We start from the raw sequence: 14,121 nt of genomic DNA on the forward strand, positions 1-14,121 counted from the left end.
CAATCCATATTAATGTAGAAAGTTCTTTGTTATCAGTGCTGCGCTCAGCATGACGGGGCAATTTCTGGCAACAACACAGTAACCATAGCAGCGGGCGCTTGATGTTAACGTCAGAGTTAAAATGGCAGCTGGCAGAACATAAAAACGTAGTAAGCAAAACTTCTTTGTAGCCAGAAATAAATTAAACATTTTGTATTTATTAAGTGAACTTTGCAAACGGTACATTTCTTGTTTACTCCAACTACCCATACAAAAGTATATTCGTATTAATACTAGCAAGGGCACTATGAAATCAGATGAGGAGGAGTTGATGCCCAGGCTCTTGCCTGTAGAAGAATATGACGTTGAAGATTTTGATCCCACAGTGCCCCCGAGGAACCCCCAGGAATATTTAAGACAGGTTCAGTAAGTCAGTTTTTATCATATTGTGGTTCTACTTAATGTATAAACAGGTTTGCGCCTATGATGGTTTTTGTTAGTGAAAGCGTTGAGATTTGGGCAGTGTTCTAGTATAAATGGATAAATTCGGTACGTGGTAATGCCCCAGTGGTGGGTTTCTCTGTCTGGATTATGTTTATTAAAGTATTTTAATCTTGTCTTTCAAGCATTAGAAGAAGCCATGTTTATTTTTAGAGTGATATTTATGAAACTACATCAGCACTAGAAAACAAACCGAAAACGCCACTGATAATATTATAAAAAATATAGACCTTGATTTTTAGTGTCACAATAATGTATGATCTTCATCTTGTAAAATACTGTCCATTTTCTTTAATAGGCTTGAGGCATCAATGTGCCCTGAAGTTATGGTTGCTCAGATTGACCCAAAGAAGCTTAAGAAGAACCAGACTGTAAACATTTCAGTAAGTATGACCAGGGGTTAATTTGTGCCGAATCCCACATCTGGAACTGTTTTGTCTGACAGGCGAGAATTATACAGTTTGACAGTGAACAGTATAGAAAAAAAAATGTAAACATTTTTCCAAAAAAATAAACCATGGACATTACATGAACAAGAACAATAATAAAAAAGCTTTCCTGTTCCAGGAATTGATTGACAAATTGATTGTAACAGTAAACTGCCAAACGCCAAAAAACAAGTGCTCTTACAACAACAATATAGTCGCTCCTACTCATCAGATTAGTAGGCCCACCCCTGGTATTGTTCAAAACTGAAGATCAGCTGCCGACACCAACAATAAGGCACGAAACCAACAAGCAGATGCGAACTTGAAGCTACTGTAAATCAAGGTCAGTTCATTAGGTCTAGATACTAATACAAATGCTCTCTCTCGCCTTCATTTTAAGATCCGGTACCAATTTTTTTTTTTTACATATTAAACATTGAGTATGGAATATGGAAACCTGAATTTGTGAAACTAGTGACACAATCCAAGGATGTTGTTTTTTAATCATATTTAAATAAACTTTGATTAGAGGTGATTAATTTGGTGATATAAAACAACAGTTTGAGATGATCAAATCTGTGACATGTATAAAAGAGCACTGGTTGTTTACAGACAGTACCAATGAGAGATTAGTTTCAAACTGTGTTTGACTCCACAAAACACACACATCTTGAAGGACAACCTTCATATGTAGAAAAAGACATGCCTTTGGGTTTAATAGGTTGGTTACATCCATTGCTTAGGTTTAGCGGGTGAAAAGAGGATTGACTTTCATGACATAGACCCAGTTGTTTGCAGGTTTGTATGGCCATTTCAAAATTAAGAGAAAAAAAGAACAAAAAAAAAAACATTCTGCATCTTTGTCTGATTTTTTTTTTTAAAGCTTTTGGGATGCCAGCCAGCCCCTGAAGGTTTTTCACCCAGTCTCAAGTGGCAGCAACTGCAAGTTGCTAATTTTTCAGATGTTAGACAGGTAAATATAACAAAAAGATTATGAAGGATTCCTACTGAATAGCTGGATTGGGTATAGGCTTATTTTATAATACTAATTAAACTCATACATGAATAATGCTAACTCATCAAGTGGTTTTATAGGTTAAATGCCTGAACATAGTAATTTCTGGTAACTTTTCCACTGGATTATTCTGAAAATATAGGAAGTATGAAAGTTTAAAAAAAAAAAAACTTTGTCTTTTAATATGCAATTTCTTGCATGGGAAAAGTATTATTGTATAAGAAGATATGCACTATGATTATTCAAGTAGTGTTAAAGTAAATATTTTTGTATAGCTGCAACTTTAAATGTAAATGTTTTTAATGGCTATCTATGTCAGTATTCCCCTAATGCTTGCTGTTACACTTTATAGAATGTTAACAAGCACAGAGAACATTGGAAGTTACAATCTTTGGACAATAATGTAGTGATGGTGAGTACAGAGTTATCATAAATCATAAATAACCTACCAAATACTTAACCTCTATTTACGTATATCATTAAATTAGTTTTGTTGTCTTTCTTTTAGCCAAATCCAGAAGATGAGGAAGGCTGGAAGAAATTTTGCCTGGGTGAAAAGGTGTACTTTGATAGGCTGCTTTCACAGGATGAGGATGAGAACGAGAATGAGAACCCAGGCATTGATTATGTAAAGGTAAAAACCGTACAGTGGTGTTTAAAATTAAATGTGTTTTCTGTCTGTCTGAGGGCTAAAAACTCTCAAGTGAACTTACACAGGAGGAGGTCTGGTACCCATCTAAATATGCTGTATGAATGTTCTTGTACTTTTTAAAAATAGCATTTAAAAATATTACAGCATGTTAAGAAATTAATGTGTGTATGCTGTTATGTCCTTTTGAAGACGGTATGTTTTTCAGGTAGGATTCCCGCCTCTGCTTAGCATTGTCAGCAGATTGAGTCAAGTAAGTGTCACATTATGATATAGAACTTCTGTTTTCATTTTCTTAACCTTTCTGTTGTGCTAAGATTAACAATAGAATGCAATTGACACCAACAATTTACCAGATTCTGTTCCCTGACCCCATAAACCTTAACTATAAAAACTGTGATATCTTTTTTTAAGTCTTCTTTATAAGCTACCAAAAATATGACTGTTCTTCTGATGTTTTGAAAAAGAGCATATGTAGCCAATGATGACCATGGTATTGCTGGTCTGTGAGATGCTTGTGTTTATCATGTTTTTCTCTTTGCTTTTAAAGGCGTCAGTAACTAGTGTTTTGGAGTATTTGATGAACTGGTTAGGAGAGAAAGACTTTACTTCTGAACTGGTGAGTCTTGATTAATATACAAGATGCTTTGTGGACCGGTTTACTTTATAGAGATGTTACTGTACATTGTAGACTCTAGTAGTGTGGAAAGATTATGGAAAGATTATAGATGAGGATGCAGAATGTGTAATTGGAAGAGCATTGCTCTGTATTGTGATGCCATTCTGCAGTTAATCCCAGTCATAAAGTTGGAGCCAATATTACGATAACAGCAGGCATTGTAGCTGCCTTGTTTGGAAACCAAGTCTACGGTACCTACCTAGAGTAGTTGGTATAAATGATTATAATAGTTTAATGCTAAAGTCTAAGAAGTATATAGTGCTGCCTCTGTATCATGTTTGTTTAATGGGGAGAAATTATGCTTTTTAATCAAATGTTGATTAAAATGTTCTCAAGCCATTAAAACATTGGCCAGTGTGAATTTTGCATTCTGTTGAAATTGTATTGTGATGATTTTGCATCTACAGGGAAGGTGGTTGTATGCATTGCTGGCTTGCCTTGAAAAACCTTTGCTACCAGAAGCCCATTCCCTTATCCGACAATTGGCAAGACGTTGCTCTGAAGTCCGTGCCAGTCTTGTACGTTTATTTTTTCTGGAAATAGTTTAGTATACCACAAATGTTAAGGCCTAAACTCAGGCACAGTGGCTCTCAAAAGTATTCACCCCCCTTGGACTTTTCAACATTCTATTGTGTTACAACATGGAATCAAAATGGATTTAATTAGGAGTTTTTGCCACTGATTAACACAAAAAAAGTCCATAATGTTAAAGTGAAAAATAAAATCTACAAGTTGTTCTAAATTAATTACAAATACAAAACAGAAAATAATTGATTGCATAAGTATTAACCCTCGAGTCAATATTTGGTAGAGGCTCCTTTGGCAGCAGTTACAGCCATGAGTCTATTTGGATAAGTCTCTACCAGCTTTGCACATCTGGACACTGCAATTTTTGCTCATTCTTCTTTGCAAAATTGCTCAAATTCCATCAAGTTGGATGGGGACCTTTGGTGAACAGCAATTTTCAACTCTTTCCACATATTCTCAATCATGAAACACCTTAATTGCACATAGGTGGACTCTATTCAACTAATTATGTGACTTCTAAAGACAATTGGTTGCACCAGAGCTTATTTAGGTGTGTCATAGCAAAGGGGGTGAATACTTATGCAGTCAATTATTTTCTGTTTTATATCTGTAATTTAGAACAATTTGTAGATTTTATTTTTCACTTTGACATTATGGACTTTTTTTGTGGTGATATGTGGTAAAAACTCCTAATTAAATCCATTTTGATTCCATGTTGTAACACAATAAAATGTGGAAAAGTCCAAGGGGGGTAAATACTTTTGAGAGCCACAGTATATTTGGGGTTTTGAACTTACTGATTAATTGTAATGCATTTCTGAATACTGATGTATATTACTTAGGAAGGATTCATCATTTTCTTAAGAATGTATTAGAGTGTCCTGCTCTAAAGGCTACCGTTCATAGAACCAATATTATGTTACAATTAGTACAGTAACTATGCATTATTACAAATCCGTGGTCCTAGTATTTTTATTACACAAACACAATTCCTAGATCAATGATAGAATTGTGACAGACTGGCTTATGGTTTTAGTATGGCTAACTTTTTTTTGTTTTATTTTAGGAGAGTAAAGAGGATAAGAGACTATCTGCGCTGAATTTATTGATTTGCCTGGTGGCCAGGTAGATACAGCAGACTTTATTTAATCTATATTTTTACAATAAAAAAGTAATAAACCCCTGTTTCAGACAGAGCAATGTGAAAATGAAATGTGTGTAGCTAAAAATGTACCAAAGCACAGCTATGCTTTTTAAAGCAGTTTGATTGTATATGATTTTACTTATAACTAGGGTTTCATCATCCTGTAGCCAAAGCTAGAGTTTACTGGAGCATTTTACAGCACCCTTGATTAAGCCAACCAGCTTTCTGTGGCCATCTTGGGATTGCCCCTAAAATAGATGGTTCATGAAATCCAGGGTGATTCCCCACTGCAGAAAAATGCTCCAATAAAATCTTTATATGGTGTAACCTAGCAGGGTATAGGTTGATAAAATCAACCCCCAAATTTCCCATTTAGAAATTACTAGTCTATTTATGTGTAAGTTAACAATATCCTTTATTCTTTTCAGGTATTTTGAGCAGAATGACTTGGCTGATAAGGAGTGATGCTTTGGCAGAATTGTGTTTGAGATTTTTCAGTACAGTAACCACAGTGGAATGTGAAGCTGGGCTACAGAACCCCTAGTGGTAACAAAACTGCAGTCTTATTGCAGTTTGCACAGCAAGGTCACTGATCCTTTTATATATATATATATATATATATATATATATATATATATATATATATATATATATATATATATATATATAATATATGTCTTCTATGAAGTACTTTCAAACAAATCCAGGTTGTTATATAAAACCTTGACAACTATGTATTGGAATTATTTGGTCCGTATATTTCACAACATACGAAGACAATGTGCTTCTGTTATTTTTTTTCTTATCTACATCGTAAGAATGAGAATGCAGCCAAACCTAGACCACCAAGTGTAAATATGGATATGGTGTATATCATATATATATATAATATATTATATAATATATTCCAGATAAATAATATATATATATATATATATATATATATTTTTCAAAATTAAATTATTTTGTACTAGTCATCCTCAGTTTTCTTGTACACTTTTTAATTAATGTTAGAGTCCATGGCAAATACCCCTAGATTACATTGTTCTCTTTCAGTGAGATTCTCTGCATAATTCAATATATAACATTTTTTTAAAGCATATATTTAAAAGGATAATATGGTTGTTTGTGCAAGGACATGCTACAGTTTTGTGGTGCTTAACAGCATCTTTGTTTACCCTTAGGACAAAGTCCAAGTCCATCTGTGATTTGGAAAGAAGAACATTTATTATCAAATGCAAAAGATTTAACTAACTATGTTTTAACTCTGATGATAAGTATTCAAGTCACTTCTAAAGGTTACATTGGAATCATAACACATCAAATTGACCAGTGGTGTCAAAGAGTAACCTGGTATGGGTATGACATATCAGGTTCACCTAAACTAATGTATTATTCTTGATGTTGCGGGTACTTCTGGAACACTGCCTGAAGTTGATGTAAGAAGCACCACATTTGTTCATTGTAGTATGTATGGCTACAGGCAGTGTGTCGTTTTTACTTTGCAGTTTGTGTAAATACATCAAAGGGTTAAACGCCCCTGCCCCGCCCCCGCAAACAAGTCGTTACGGTTACTAACTCACATAAACTACAATGAGGAAAACCCGCCCACTGAGGTGCCTCTTAATAGTTCCCCTCGGTTGGCTCTGCAGGAATCAACTTGTTTTTCTATTGGATTTCAGCTGTTGCCAATCAAGTATTAGTTGCACGAGTTACTGAGACAAAATGACCCAGAAGTGCTTTGCGGCGAAGGAGGCAGCATTGAGGCGAGAGATAAAATGGCGGTTGCTGTGAAGGCTTTTCAGGAACAGCTTGAAAAAGCAAAAGAAGGATTAAAAAATGTAGACGAAAATATTCGCAAATTGATTGGCAGGGACCCCAACGAACTTAGGTATGTGAACGTTTTGAAATAAAAACGTACAAAAAAGACAATGAGAAATATCGGAACCCATGCTATTTTGGAGCTAGGCGTGTTCGTGAGCCGCCTGTTCTGATGTGATTTTATTGTATAACCGGCAAGATATTTTAAATGTCAGTGTCGTATATTAATTGGATGATGAAAACGTCAATAATAATAATAATAATAATTACGACTGCCTTGAAGTGGTATAAAGCAATGTCTGTCTTGCTATACGTTTTTACAATGTGAAGATGCAGGCGAAATCAAACACAAAACAATTTCTGAATGGCCACATCGATTACAACACACATTAGTTTATTGTTTGTTTGTTTTTTTAACTTGTGTAATCTGAATACAACTATTATAGTAGGTCAATATCTTCTGAACTGTGATATCATACTAAATGTTAACTATAACGTTAGTTAATTTTGGTCGTTTATAACAATATGTAGGCCTCTTTGTTTTCTAACCAGATCTACTCAGTAAGTAGATGACCACGTTTTTGGCCAATTAGACTGTCAATTTTCCAGTATTTGTACCATAAATGTCGTTTGTTCGAGATTCTCTCCATCTCTCTCATATATATAAATAAACAAACAAACAAGGAACCATGGCGTTTACTAATCCGTTCCCGTACCTCCTTGAATGAAACCGGTAGTGTATTTTGTATTTTTGCTGGCGGGAAGCACCTTTTGTGACAAGTTTTGTGTTTTGCCAGTGTTATTCATTATCGCAGTAACGCCCTAAACACACACAGTTTTCTGAAAATGTGAAAATGAATTTGTCTGTTGCCATAACATTAATGGTAAGGAAAGGTGAGAACGTAGGTTTTAGCAATTAATTTATGAGTGGGCGTCTGTCTACCCGTCTGGAAGAAACCCAGTATTCATTGCCGCCACAAGGAACACGCAGTAAAGTGGTTTTCTTGAACATTATAACAAAGCACTTCCATTTTTAAATACCAAAAAATCATTAATCTAACACTTGTATTTTTTTAATTTATTTATTTTTTACTACATTGGGTCCATTTCTATCCCCAGTATCTTGTTCTTCTCAAGGCAAGATTGTAATATGTTTTTGTTTTTCAGGCCTGGCCAAGCAAGAAGGCTAACCATCCCAGGCCCAGGAGGAGGTAGGGGGCGAGGAATTAATTTACTGAGGTATGAAAAGTGGAGATTGATAACTTTATTATCCTTTGACATTATGCTTGGATTCAGGTGATACAAGGAAGTTCATCTTATGTTAAAAGGCTAAGGCAGACTGATCCTTTTTTTTTTTTTTTCTTCGTTCCATTGCCCTTTATGACTTTGCCTCGTTTAAGATGTGTGATAACCGGCACCTTAAGAAATCAAATGTATGTGGGTTTAAGTTCTAAACCTCGGTAACAATAGAAAAATAAATTAATAAATCAATGTATTGCACTTAATGATGGACTTGACAAACTTTGGTCAGCTTCAGAAATATATACATGTGTTTTCATTTTTTAGGCGTGGACTCTCGGACAGCGGAGGTGGACCCCCAGCTAAATATAGAGATATTGACGGGGCACTCTTGAGGTATGTTCATCAGGGTTCACGTGTGGGTCTACAGGTCAGACTGAACTTAAGTACAGCTCAGAATATTGGAGAGTCATTCACCCAAGTTGTTGGAACCAGTGCTTGTTTGGAAATCATGAAACTCTTATCTGATATGCAGTTTTACACAAAATAGTGTTAACCAGTGATTTTAAATGGAACCGGAACAATAAACTCATTTTTTATCTTTCCCTTTTCAGACTATTCTCTGTCTCTTTCCATTGTTTTCAAACATACAATAATTTGAGAAAAGCGCTCGTCCCATGCTACACCTTGGTGGTCAACGACAAAGCATTATATCACAGCCAGCTAATGAAATTCAGCATTATTTAGCTTGCTTTTTCAGAGCAACCAGCAAATCAGATGGCACTATTTGCCTTCCACTTTGCGGTTGGCTACATGCTGGATCCATGTTGCGCGACCAGTTTTGTATTCTCTCAAAATAAACAATTACTGTTAACTTAAGTTTTGTACACAGAAAACAAGCTGTAAAATGTGTGGCAAGTGAAGTAATCAGAGGTTTGCTAGTTGTCTTCCTGGATATTAAGAGTTGATGTTTTACTGTCTACTTAAGAAAACAATGTTTATTGTATAATGAATTTTTCATTGTTTTCTCAATCATTAATGATTTAATTGTTCAGTGTTATTTTCATTGTTATATCGAAATTTAGAGAAGGTGTGCATGTTACATTTGTTGTATGTCTTGCTGTGAAATGTGCATACCTTAGTGCTTAAGTGTACATACACAATTGATTACTTGGAGAGGATTTTTTTCTGTATCTTCTGTTTAAAACAGCAGCTATGCAATAAGAAATATGTGAATTATGGTAAATATATAATGCTTTGAAGAGATGTTTGTCACAATGGTTTTTTTGGTGTCACATTTCAACTCTACGGCAGATGTGTAGAGCCCTGGGAGTATAATTTAATTTTATTTTTATATCAAGTTAAAAACACCACAAGGTTGAAAGGTGGAACAGAATGGAGTGGCATGTTTAATGGAGCCATGATCTTGATTAGCTGCATAGTTTTTCAAACAAACTGCATTAAGTTACTACGTTGAATGTAAGGACGCTAACCTGCGGAGTGTTGGGAAATGTTGCTGTTTAATTGCTTTAAAAAAATAACTAAGGCAAAAGTTGCAACAGAGAGAAAAAAAAGCAGACTGCTGTCATTTTCTTAAGGATGCAACATAGGCATTGTTGTTTCTATAGACAGGAAGTGCATAACACCTTCTTGATACAGATGGATAACTTGTCACACCATTTTCTCTGAGTGGCGAGTTATATTTACTATTTCATGCTGTTTTTGTTTAATTTTAGATTACCTGTGAACACCAATACAATAGCCTAGTTGGTTAAATAAAAAAGTGAACCAATATTAACTGGTTTCAATTTCATTTTGTTTGAAGTGGAACAAAATCAGCTGTTCAGAACTGTAATTGGGATAAAATAATTGCGCACTCAATTAAAGTAGTGTTAATTTTTTGCATTTATTTAGGCTACTGTGGTGCTGTCTGGTGTAATTTGCGGTGGAGATGGAATACTGTTTGTACACCACCTTCTTCACTAAGCATGTTAAGGCCCTTTATGTTCCTGTTTTCCAGGCTGGCTGGAGATCGACGGGCAAGGAGAGATTCACGCCATGAAAGCGACGCAGAGGACGATGAAGATGATAAAAAGGTAAAAACCCCATAAAGGAACCTCTTGTCTGCTGATATTGACAAGAATTAGCAGTATTGATGGGGTGACTTGGTGATTTATCTAATGTCTCAGTTTAAATTTCTTATTTTTTATTTAAAAAATCCAGCCGGCGTTGCAGTCTTCAGTTGTTGCTACCTCCAAAGAACGAACACGTCGAGACCTTATTCAAGACCAAAGTACGGATGAGAAAGGCAAACAAAGGTATGACTTTTGTGCCTGGCAAATTAAGTGATGGTAGATTTTAAAAAGCTTTCTAATGTTGATAGTAGATCTGGTTAATTCATGACGCTGTGCTGTCTTCTGTTGTGTAATAGATGTTTTGGAATGGAAAACCAAACATTAGAAAGTTGAAATGTGTTATTTGAGTAAAATATGTTGGATTCAAGATTCTTGAATGACTTTTTGTGGTGGTGGTGCTTGCATTACAGTGTAGTTCATTAGCATCCTAAGGGGCTGTCTTTCTTTCCTCTCAAGGAATCGACGTATGTTTGGCCTGTTGATGGGTACTCTTCAGAAGTTCAAACAAGAATCTACAGTGGCGACAGAAAGGGTAATGCTCCAATTCAAGGCATCTAAGACATCAATTTTAACCAAACCATTTATTCACAATGAATTCACTTAAGCTTCAGCAACCACAATTCAGTAGAATAGCATAAGCTGTGTTTAGGATACTGTTGAATTTTTAATCTGTGATTTAGCTTTTTACAAATGTTGACCTGTTTCCATTTTTAGCAAAAAAGACGTCACGAGATAGAACACAAGCTAGAAATCCAAGCAGAAGCGGAACGCAAAAAGGTTGAAAATGAACGACGAGAACTCTTTGAAGAACGTCGTGCCAAACAATCAGAGCTGAGACTTTTGGAACAAAAAGTGGAACTGGCTCAGTTGGTAAGATGTGGTTCAGTTTATTGGGGAGGGGAAGAGGAGAGCTATGGGCTTGGTTTTAAGCATTAATGGAATGCTAAATCACAGAACACCTTATTAAAGTGGAACTGTTTTTAAACCTTATTTTCACAGCAAGAAGAATGGAATGATCACAACTCTAAAATAATAAAATATATAAGAACAAAGACAAAACCTCCAATCTTCTATATGCCTGGCAAAATGTGTTCAGCCACTCGTAAGCTCTTTGAGGAGTCTCAGAAAAAATTGAATGGTAAGTACTAAGTTACTTTTTTTTAAACAAACATGTAAGTGTCATGTCAGAAAATGTATGTATCATAAGCAAATTATGGTGGCTTGGAACATGCAATATATAACTATTCTTTGCATTGTAGACCAATGGTCAAAGAGCAAAAATAACACTTGCACTGGACAACTGAAAGTAATGGTGTTTTAAATGTAATTTAATTAATATAAAATAACATGCAGTGCAGAAACTAAGCTTTCTTTGAAGTATGTATACCTGTATGTTTCAGTGAAGATGGTTGTGGTAAAGTGAATCTGTGTTCGTGCACGAGGATGACATGTAGCTTCTATCTTCTGTGTGATGCCATGGGAAGAATGATAGCTATTCTACAAGGTGATTGTTTTTGATGTTGTAACAGCCATATTTGAGGAAAGGCGTGAAGAGTTTGCAGAACATCTCAACAAAATGGTGGTCCGTCCCAGACGCCAGTCAGTGAAGGAGAAACAGGAGGAATTACACAATGAAGATCTGCAGAATGAAGAGCAAGAGGAGGGTAAGCCGCCTCGGCAGGAGGCAAAGATGGAGGAGACAGGTAACCAGAAACATGATGTAGAGATGGAGGAAGCAGGAGAGGGGGAGGTGAGCATAGTTCATAGTGATTTGGAACCAGAACAGGAAGAAGTTACAAAACTGGAGGAGGAGCAGGGGCAGTCAGTGGAGCTTAGAGGAGCAGAAGAGGAAGTTGCTGATGCTAGGGAAGAAAGGCAGCCAGTGTGTAAGCCAGACAGCATTGCAGAGGCCAAGGAGGATGAAAGGGTTCAGCAGGGAGAGAGTGATCAGGAGATGGAGTTTAAAGAGAGCCCAGGGGTAGCAGAAATGGAGGTTAGCCAGGATAAAAAGGAAGAGGAGGAAGTAGTTAAGGATGAGGCAGATCAGAAACAGGAGTCCAGAACGGAACCTGAAAGGGAGAACGGCCTTGAAGCTGAATCCCCTGGTGAACAGGAGCCAGTGCCTGATCCTGAGCCAGTTCTAGAAATGGTAGTAGCGAAGGAGCCTGAAAGCCAGTCTCCCAGAGAGGAAGTTGGTGTCGTGGCCCCTGGACCAGAGGACGGTCATCAGCCGCAGCAACAGTTGCAGCAGGCGACAGAAAAGCAGCCTAAGGCAGTTCACAGCAAAAGCAGGACTAGGAGCCAGAGCAGGGGTAGGGTGGGGGAGAAGAAGAAAAGCAGGAGCAGCAGTAGCTCCTCCTCCAGCAGCACCTCGAGCTCCAGTAGCAGTGGCAGCAGCTCTAGCAGTAGCGGCAGCAGCCAGAGCAGCTCCAGCAGCAGTAGTAGCAGCAGCACCAGCAGTAGTAGCAGTAGCCGGAGCCGGAGCAGGGCAAGGGGACACAACCGGGACAGAAAGCGCAGGCAAAGGAGTACAGAGAAAGACAGGGAAAGGGAGAGGAAGAGAGGCAGTTCAGGAGTGGACAGGAACCACAAGTCCTCCAAAAACAGCAGCCGGGATGTGAAGGGGTCCAAAGCAAAGAGCTCCAGATCAGATGGGAAGAGGTCAGTGACAGAGGGCAGTCTGTCGGATAAAAAGCTGTCGCGCAGCGAGAGAGATCGCAAACCAGACAGAAAGGACAAGAGGCGCTAAAAGGGCTGACCTGGCTTTTCATGTGTGTTTAAAAAAAAAAAAAAAAAAAAAAAGTCATCCTCCACAGCCGAAGAGGATTGTTGTAGTTGGACGCCGAAGAGCAACAGTTCCTTTGTAAGGAACAGATCATTTTAAGTCCTAATTGTGTATCGACTTTGTAACACGTGCTGTGGGACTTTTTTAAAGTTTAAAAGATAAAATAAAAATTGAAGACTCCAGGAGGTACTCTAGTACTTTTTTTAGTAGTTTTTCATATGGTTTCTCAGACTGACACAATGCAATTCTCTATACAAAAGATTGATCCATACACTTTTCAGCAATTTGGTAAGATGTATAAATTTGAAATGAATACCTCTTGTGTATTTTAATAAAGTTGATAAACGTTATTCTGATTAAGTGCTGTCCCTCTGGGTTTTGAATATTGATATTTGGTCAAATTTTTTTTGCGATTCATACCTTGTGTTATTTTTTTTTGTCATTGTTGCATGTTAAATGATCATCGAAGACTTGTGCATGTTTCCTTGCACCTTTCAAGTCTGCTAATCCTACGTTTTTTTTATTTTGAATTTTTTTGACTATCTTATTGTGTGCTACTGAAGAGTCCTGGAGTGTTGAACTCTGCTCACTTGTCATTAGTGGTACAGTGGTGTTGAACCCACATGTCCTGGTATAACTTTTTTTTCCTTCCTACTACAATGCTTTTGTTGCTTCTCTCTCTCTCTCCCCATCCCCACTGTGGGTTATTTCCTTTTTTTTTTTTTTTCAATTTTGCTTTACACCCATGAGGGACAAAGAGACCCCTGAGAACATTTGATAGGTTTTTTTTTGTTGACCTGCTTTGGAAATGCTGTTCAAAAATGTATGCCTTGTATAATTTTGTACAAATTGAACATCTTCAAAAATAAAGAGCATTTGTGTTGGTACTATACCTGTGATCCTATTTATAATCCTGTTGTGACTCTTGCACACACATACACAATACCTGGTGACATTTATAATCCTGCTATGTGTACTCTCGTACACATGTTGTTAATACGATTGTCAATGGTTGGGTAATGTAAAAGGAATGGAAGTTGATAGAGGGTTTTTAAAGTGTAATATGGGGTTCATAAATGATGCCTGGATTTAAGTTGGTTCTGTTGTTTGTACTAACTTGGCCATGGCTGAAATACATATTACAGACTCCTGTGCATGTCAAAGCAGGGTGTTGCCAGGGTTTTTCCAGCTCTGCCAAGTGGCATCTGCTATGGTCCT

The 14,121-nt window shown here is 36.9% G+C and overlaps 2 protein-coding genes across 2 annotated transcripts; both read left to right on the forward strand.

Moving 5' to 3' along the window:
* Positions 1 to 94: 94 nt before the first annotated feature.
* Positions 95 to 5,570, forward strand: gemin2 (gem (nuclear organelle) associated protein 2). The gene is made up of 10 exons (XM_041266300.1): positions 95 to 405; positions 779 to 863; positions 1,792 to 1,881; positions 2,276 to 2,335; positions 2,432 to 2,557; positions 2,781 to 2,825; positions 3,123 to 3,191; positions 3,659 to 3,769; positions 4,846 to 4,904; positions 5,352 to 5,570. The coding sequence occupies exons 1-10, from the start codon at positions 287 to 289 to the stop codon at positions 5,386 to 5,388; spliced, it is 801 nt and encodes a 266-aa protein (XP_041122234.1). The 5' UTR covers positions 95 to 286; the 3' UTR covers positions 5,389 to 5,570.
* A 1,086-nt stretch (positions 5,571 to 6,656) lies between these two features.
* pnn (pinin, desmosome associated protein) lies at positions 6,657 to 13,790 on the forward strand. The gene is made up of 9 exons (XM_041266299.1): positions 6,657 to 6,814; positions 7,912 to 7,983; positions 8,311 to 8,379; positions 10,004 to 10,079; positions 10,207 to 10,301; positions 10,575 to 10,650; positions 10,833 to 10,988; positions 11,118 to 11,256; positions 11,648 to 13,790. The coding sequence occupies exons 1-9, from the start codon at positions 6,702 to 6,704 to the stop codon at positions 12,865 to 12,867; spliced, it is 2,016 nt and encodes a 671-aa protein (XP_041122233.1). The 5' UTR covers positions 6,657 to 6,701; the 3' UTR covers positions 12,868 to 13,790.
* Positions 13,791 to 14,121: the final 331 nt, after the last annotated feature.

Source organism: Polyodon spathula, chromosome 12 (genome assembly GCF_017654505.1).
Source record: "Polyodon spathula isolate WHYD16114869_AA chromosome 12, ASM1765450v1, whole genome shotgun sequence".
Taxonomy (NCBI): domain Eukaryota; kingdom Metazoa; phylum Chordata; class Actinopteri; order Acipenseriformes; family Polyodontidae; genus Polyodon; species Polyodon spathula.

Bases quoted from the DNA above. Each gene is read 5' to 3' on its own strand.
- pnn (XM_041266299.1), top strand. From the start codon at position 6,702: ATGGCGGTTGCTGTGAAGGCTTTTCAGGAACAGCTTGAAAAAGCAAAA. The intron at 8,380-10,003 runs GTATGTTCATCA...CCTGTTTTCCAG, and splicing joins ATTGACGGGGCACTCTTGAG to GCTGGCTGGAGATCGACGGG. The intron at 10,989-11,117 runs GTAAGATGTGGT...TTATTTTCACAG, and splicing joins AAGTGGAACTGGCTCAGTTG to CAAGAAGAATGGAATGATCA.
- gemin2 (XM_041266300.1), top strand. From the start codon at position 287: ATGAAATCAGATGAGGAGGAGTTGATGCCCAGGCTCTTGCCTGTAGAA. The intron at 406-778 runs GTAAGTCAGTTT...TTTCTTTAATAG, and splicing joins GAATATTTAAGACAGGTTCA to GCTTGAGGCATCAATGTGCC. The intron at 2,826-3,122 runs GTAAGTGTCACA...TTGCTTTTAAAG, and splicing joins TTGTCAGCAGATTGAGTCAA to GCGTCAGTAACTAGTGTTTT.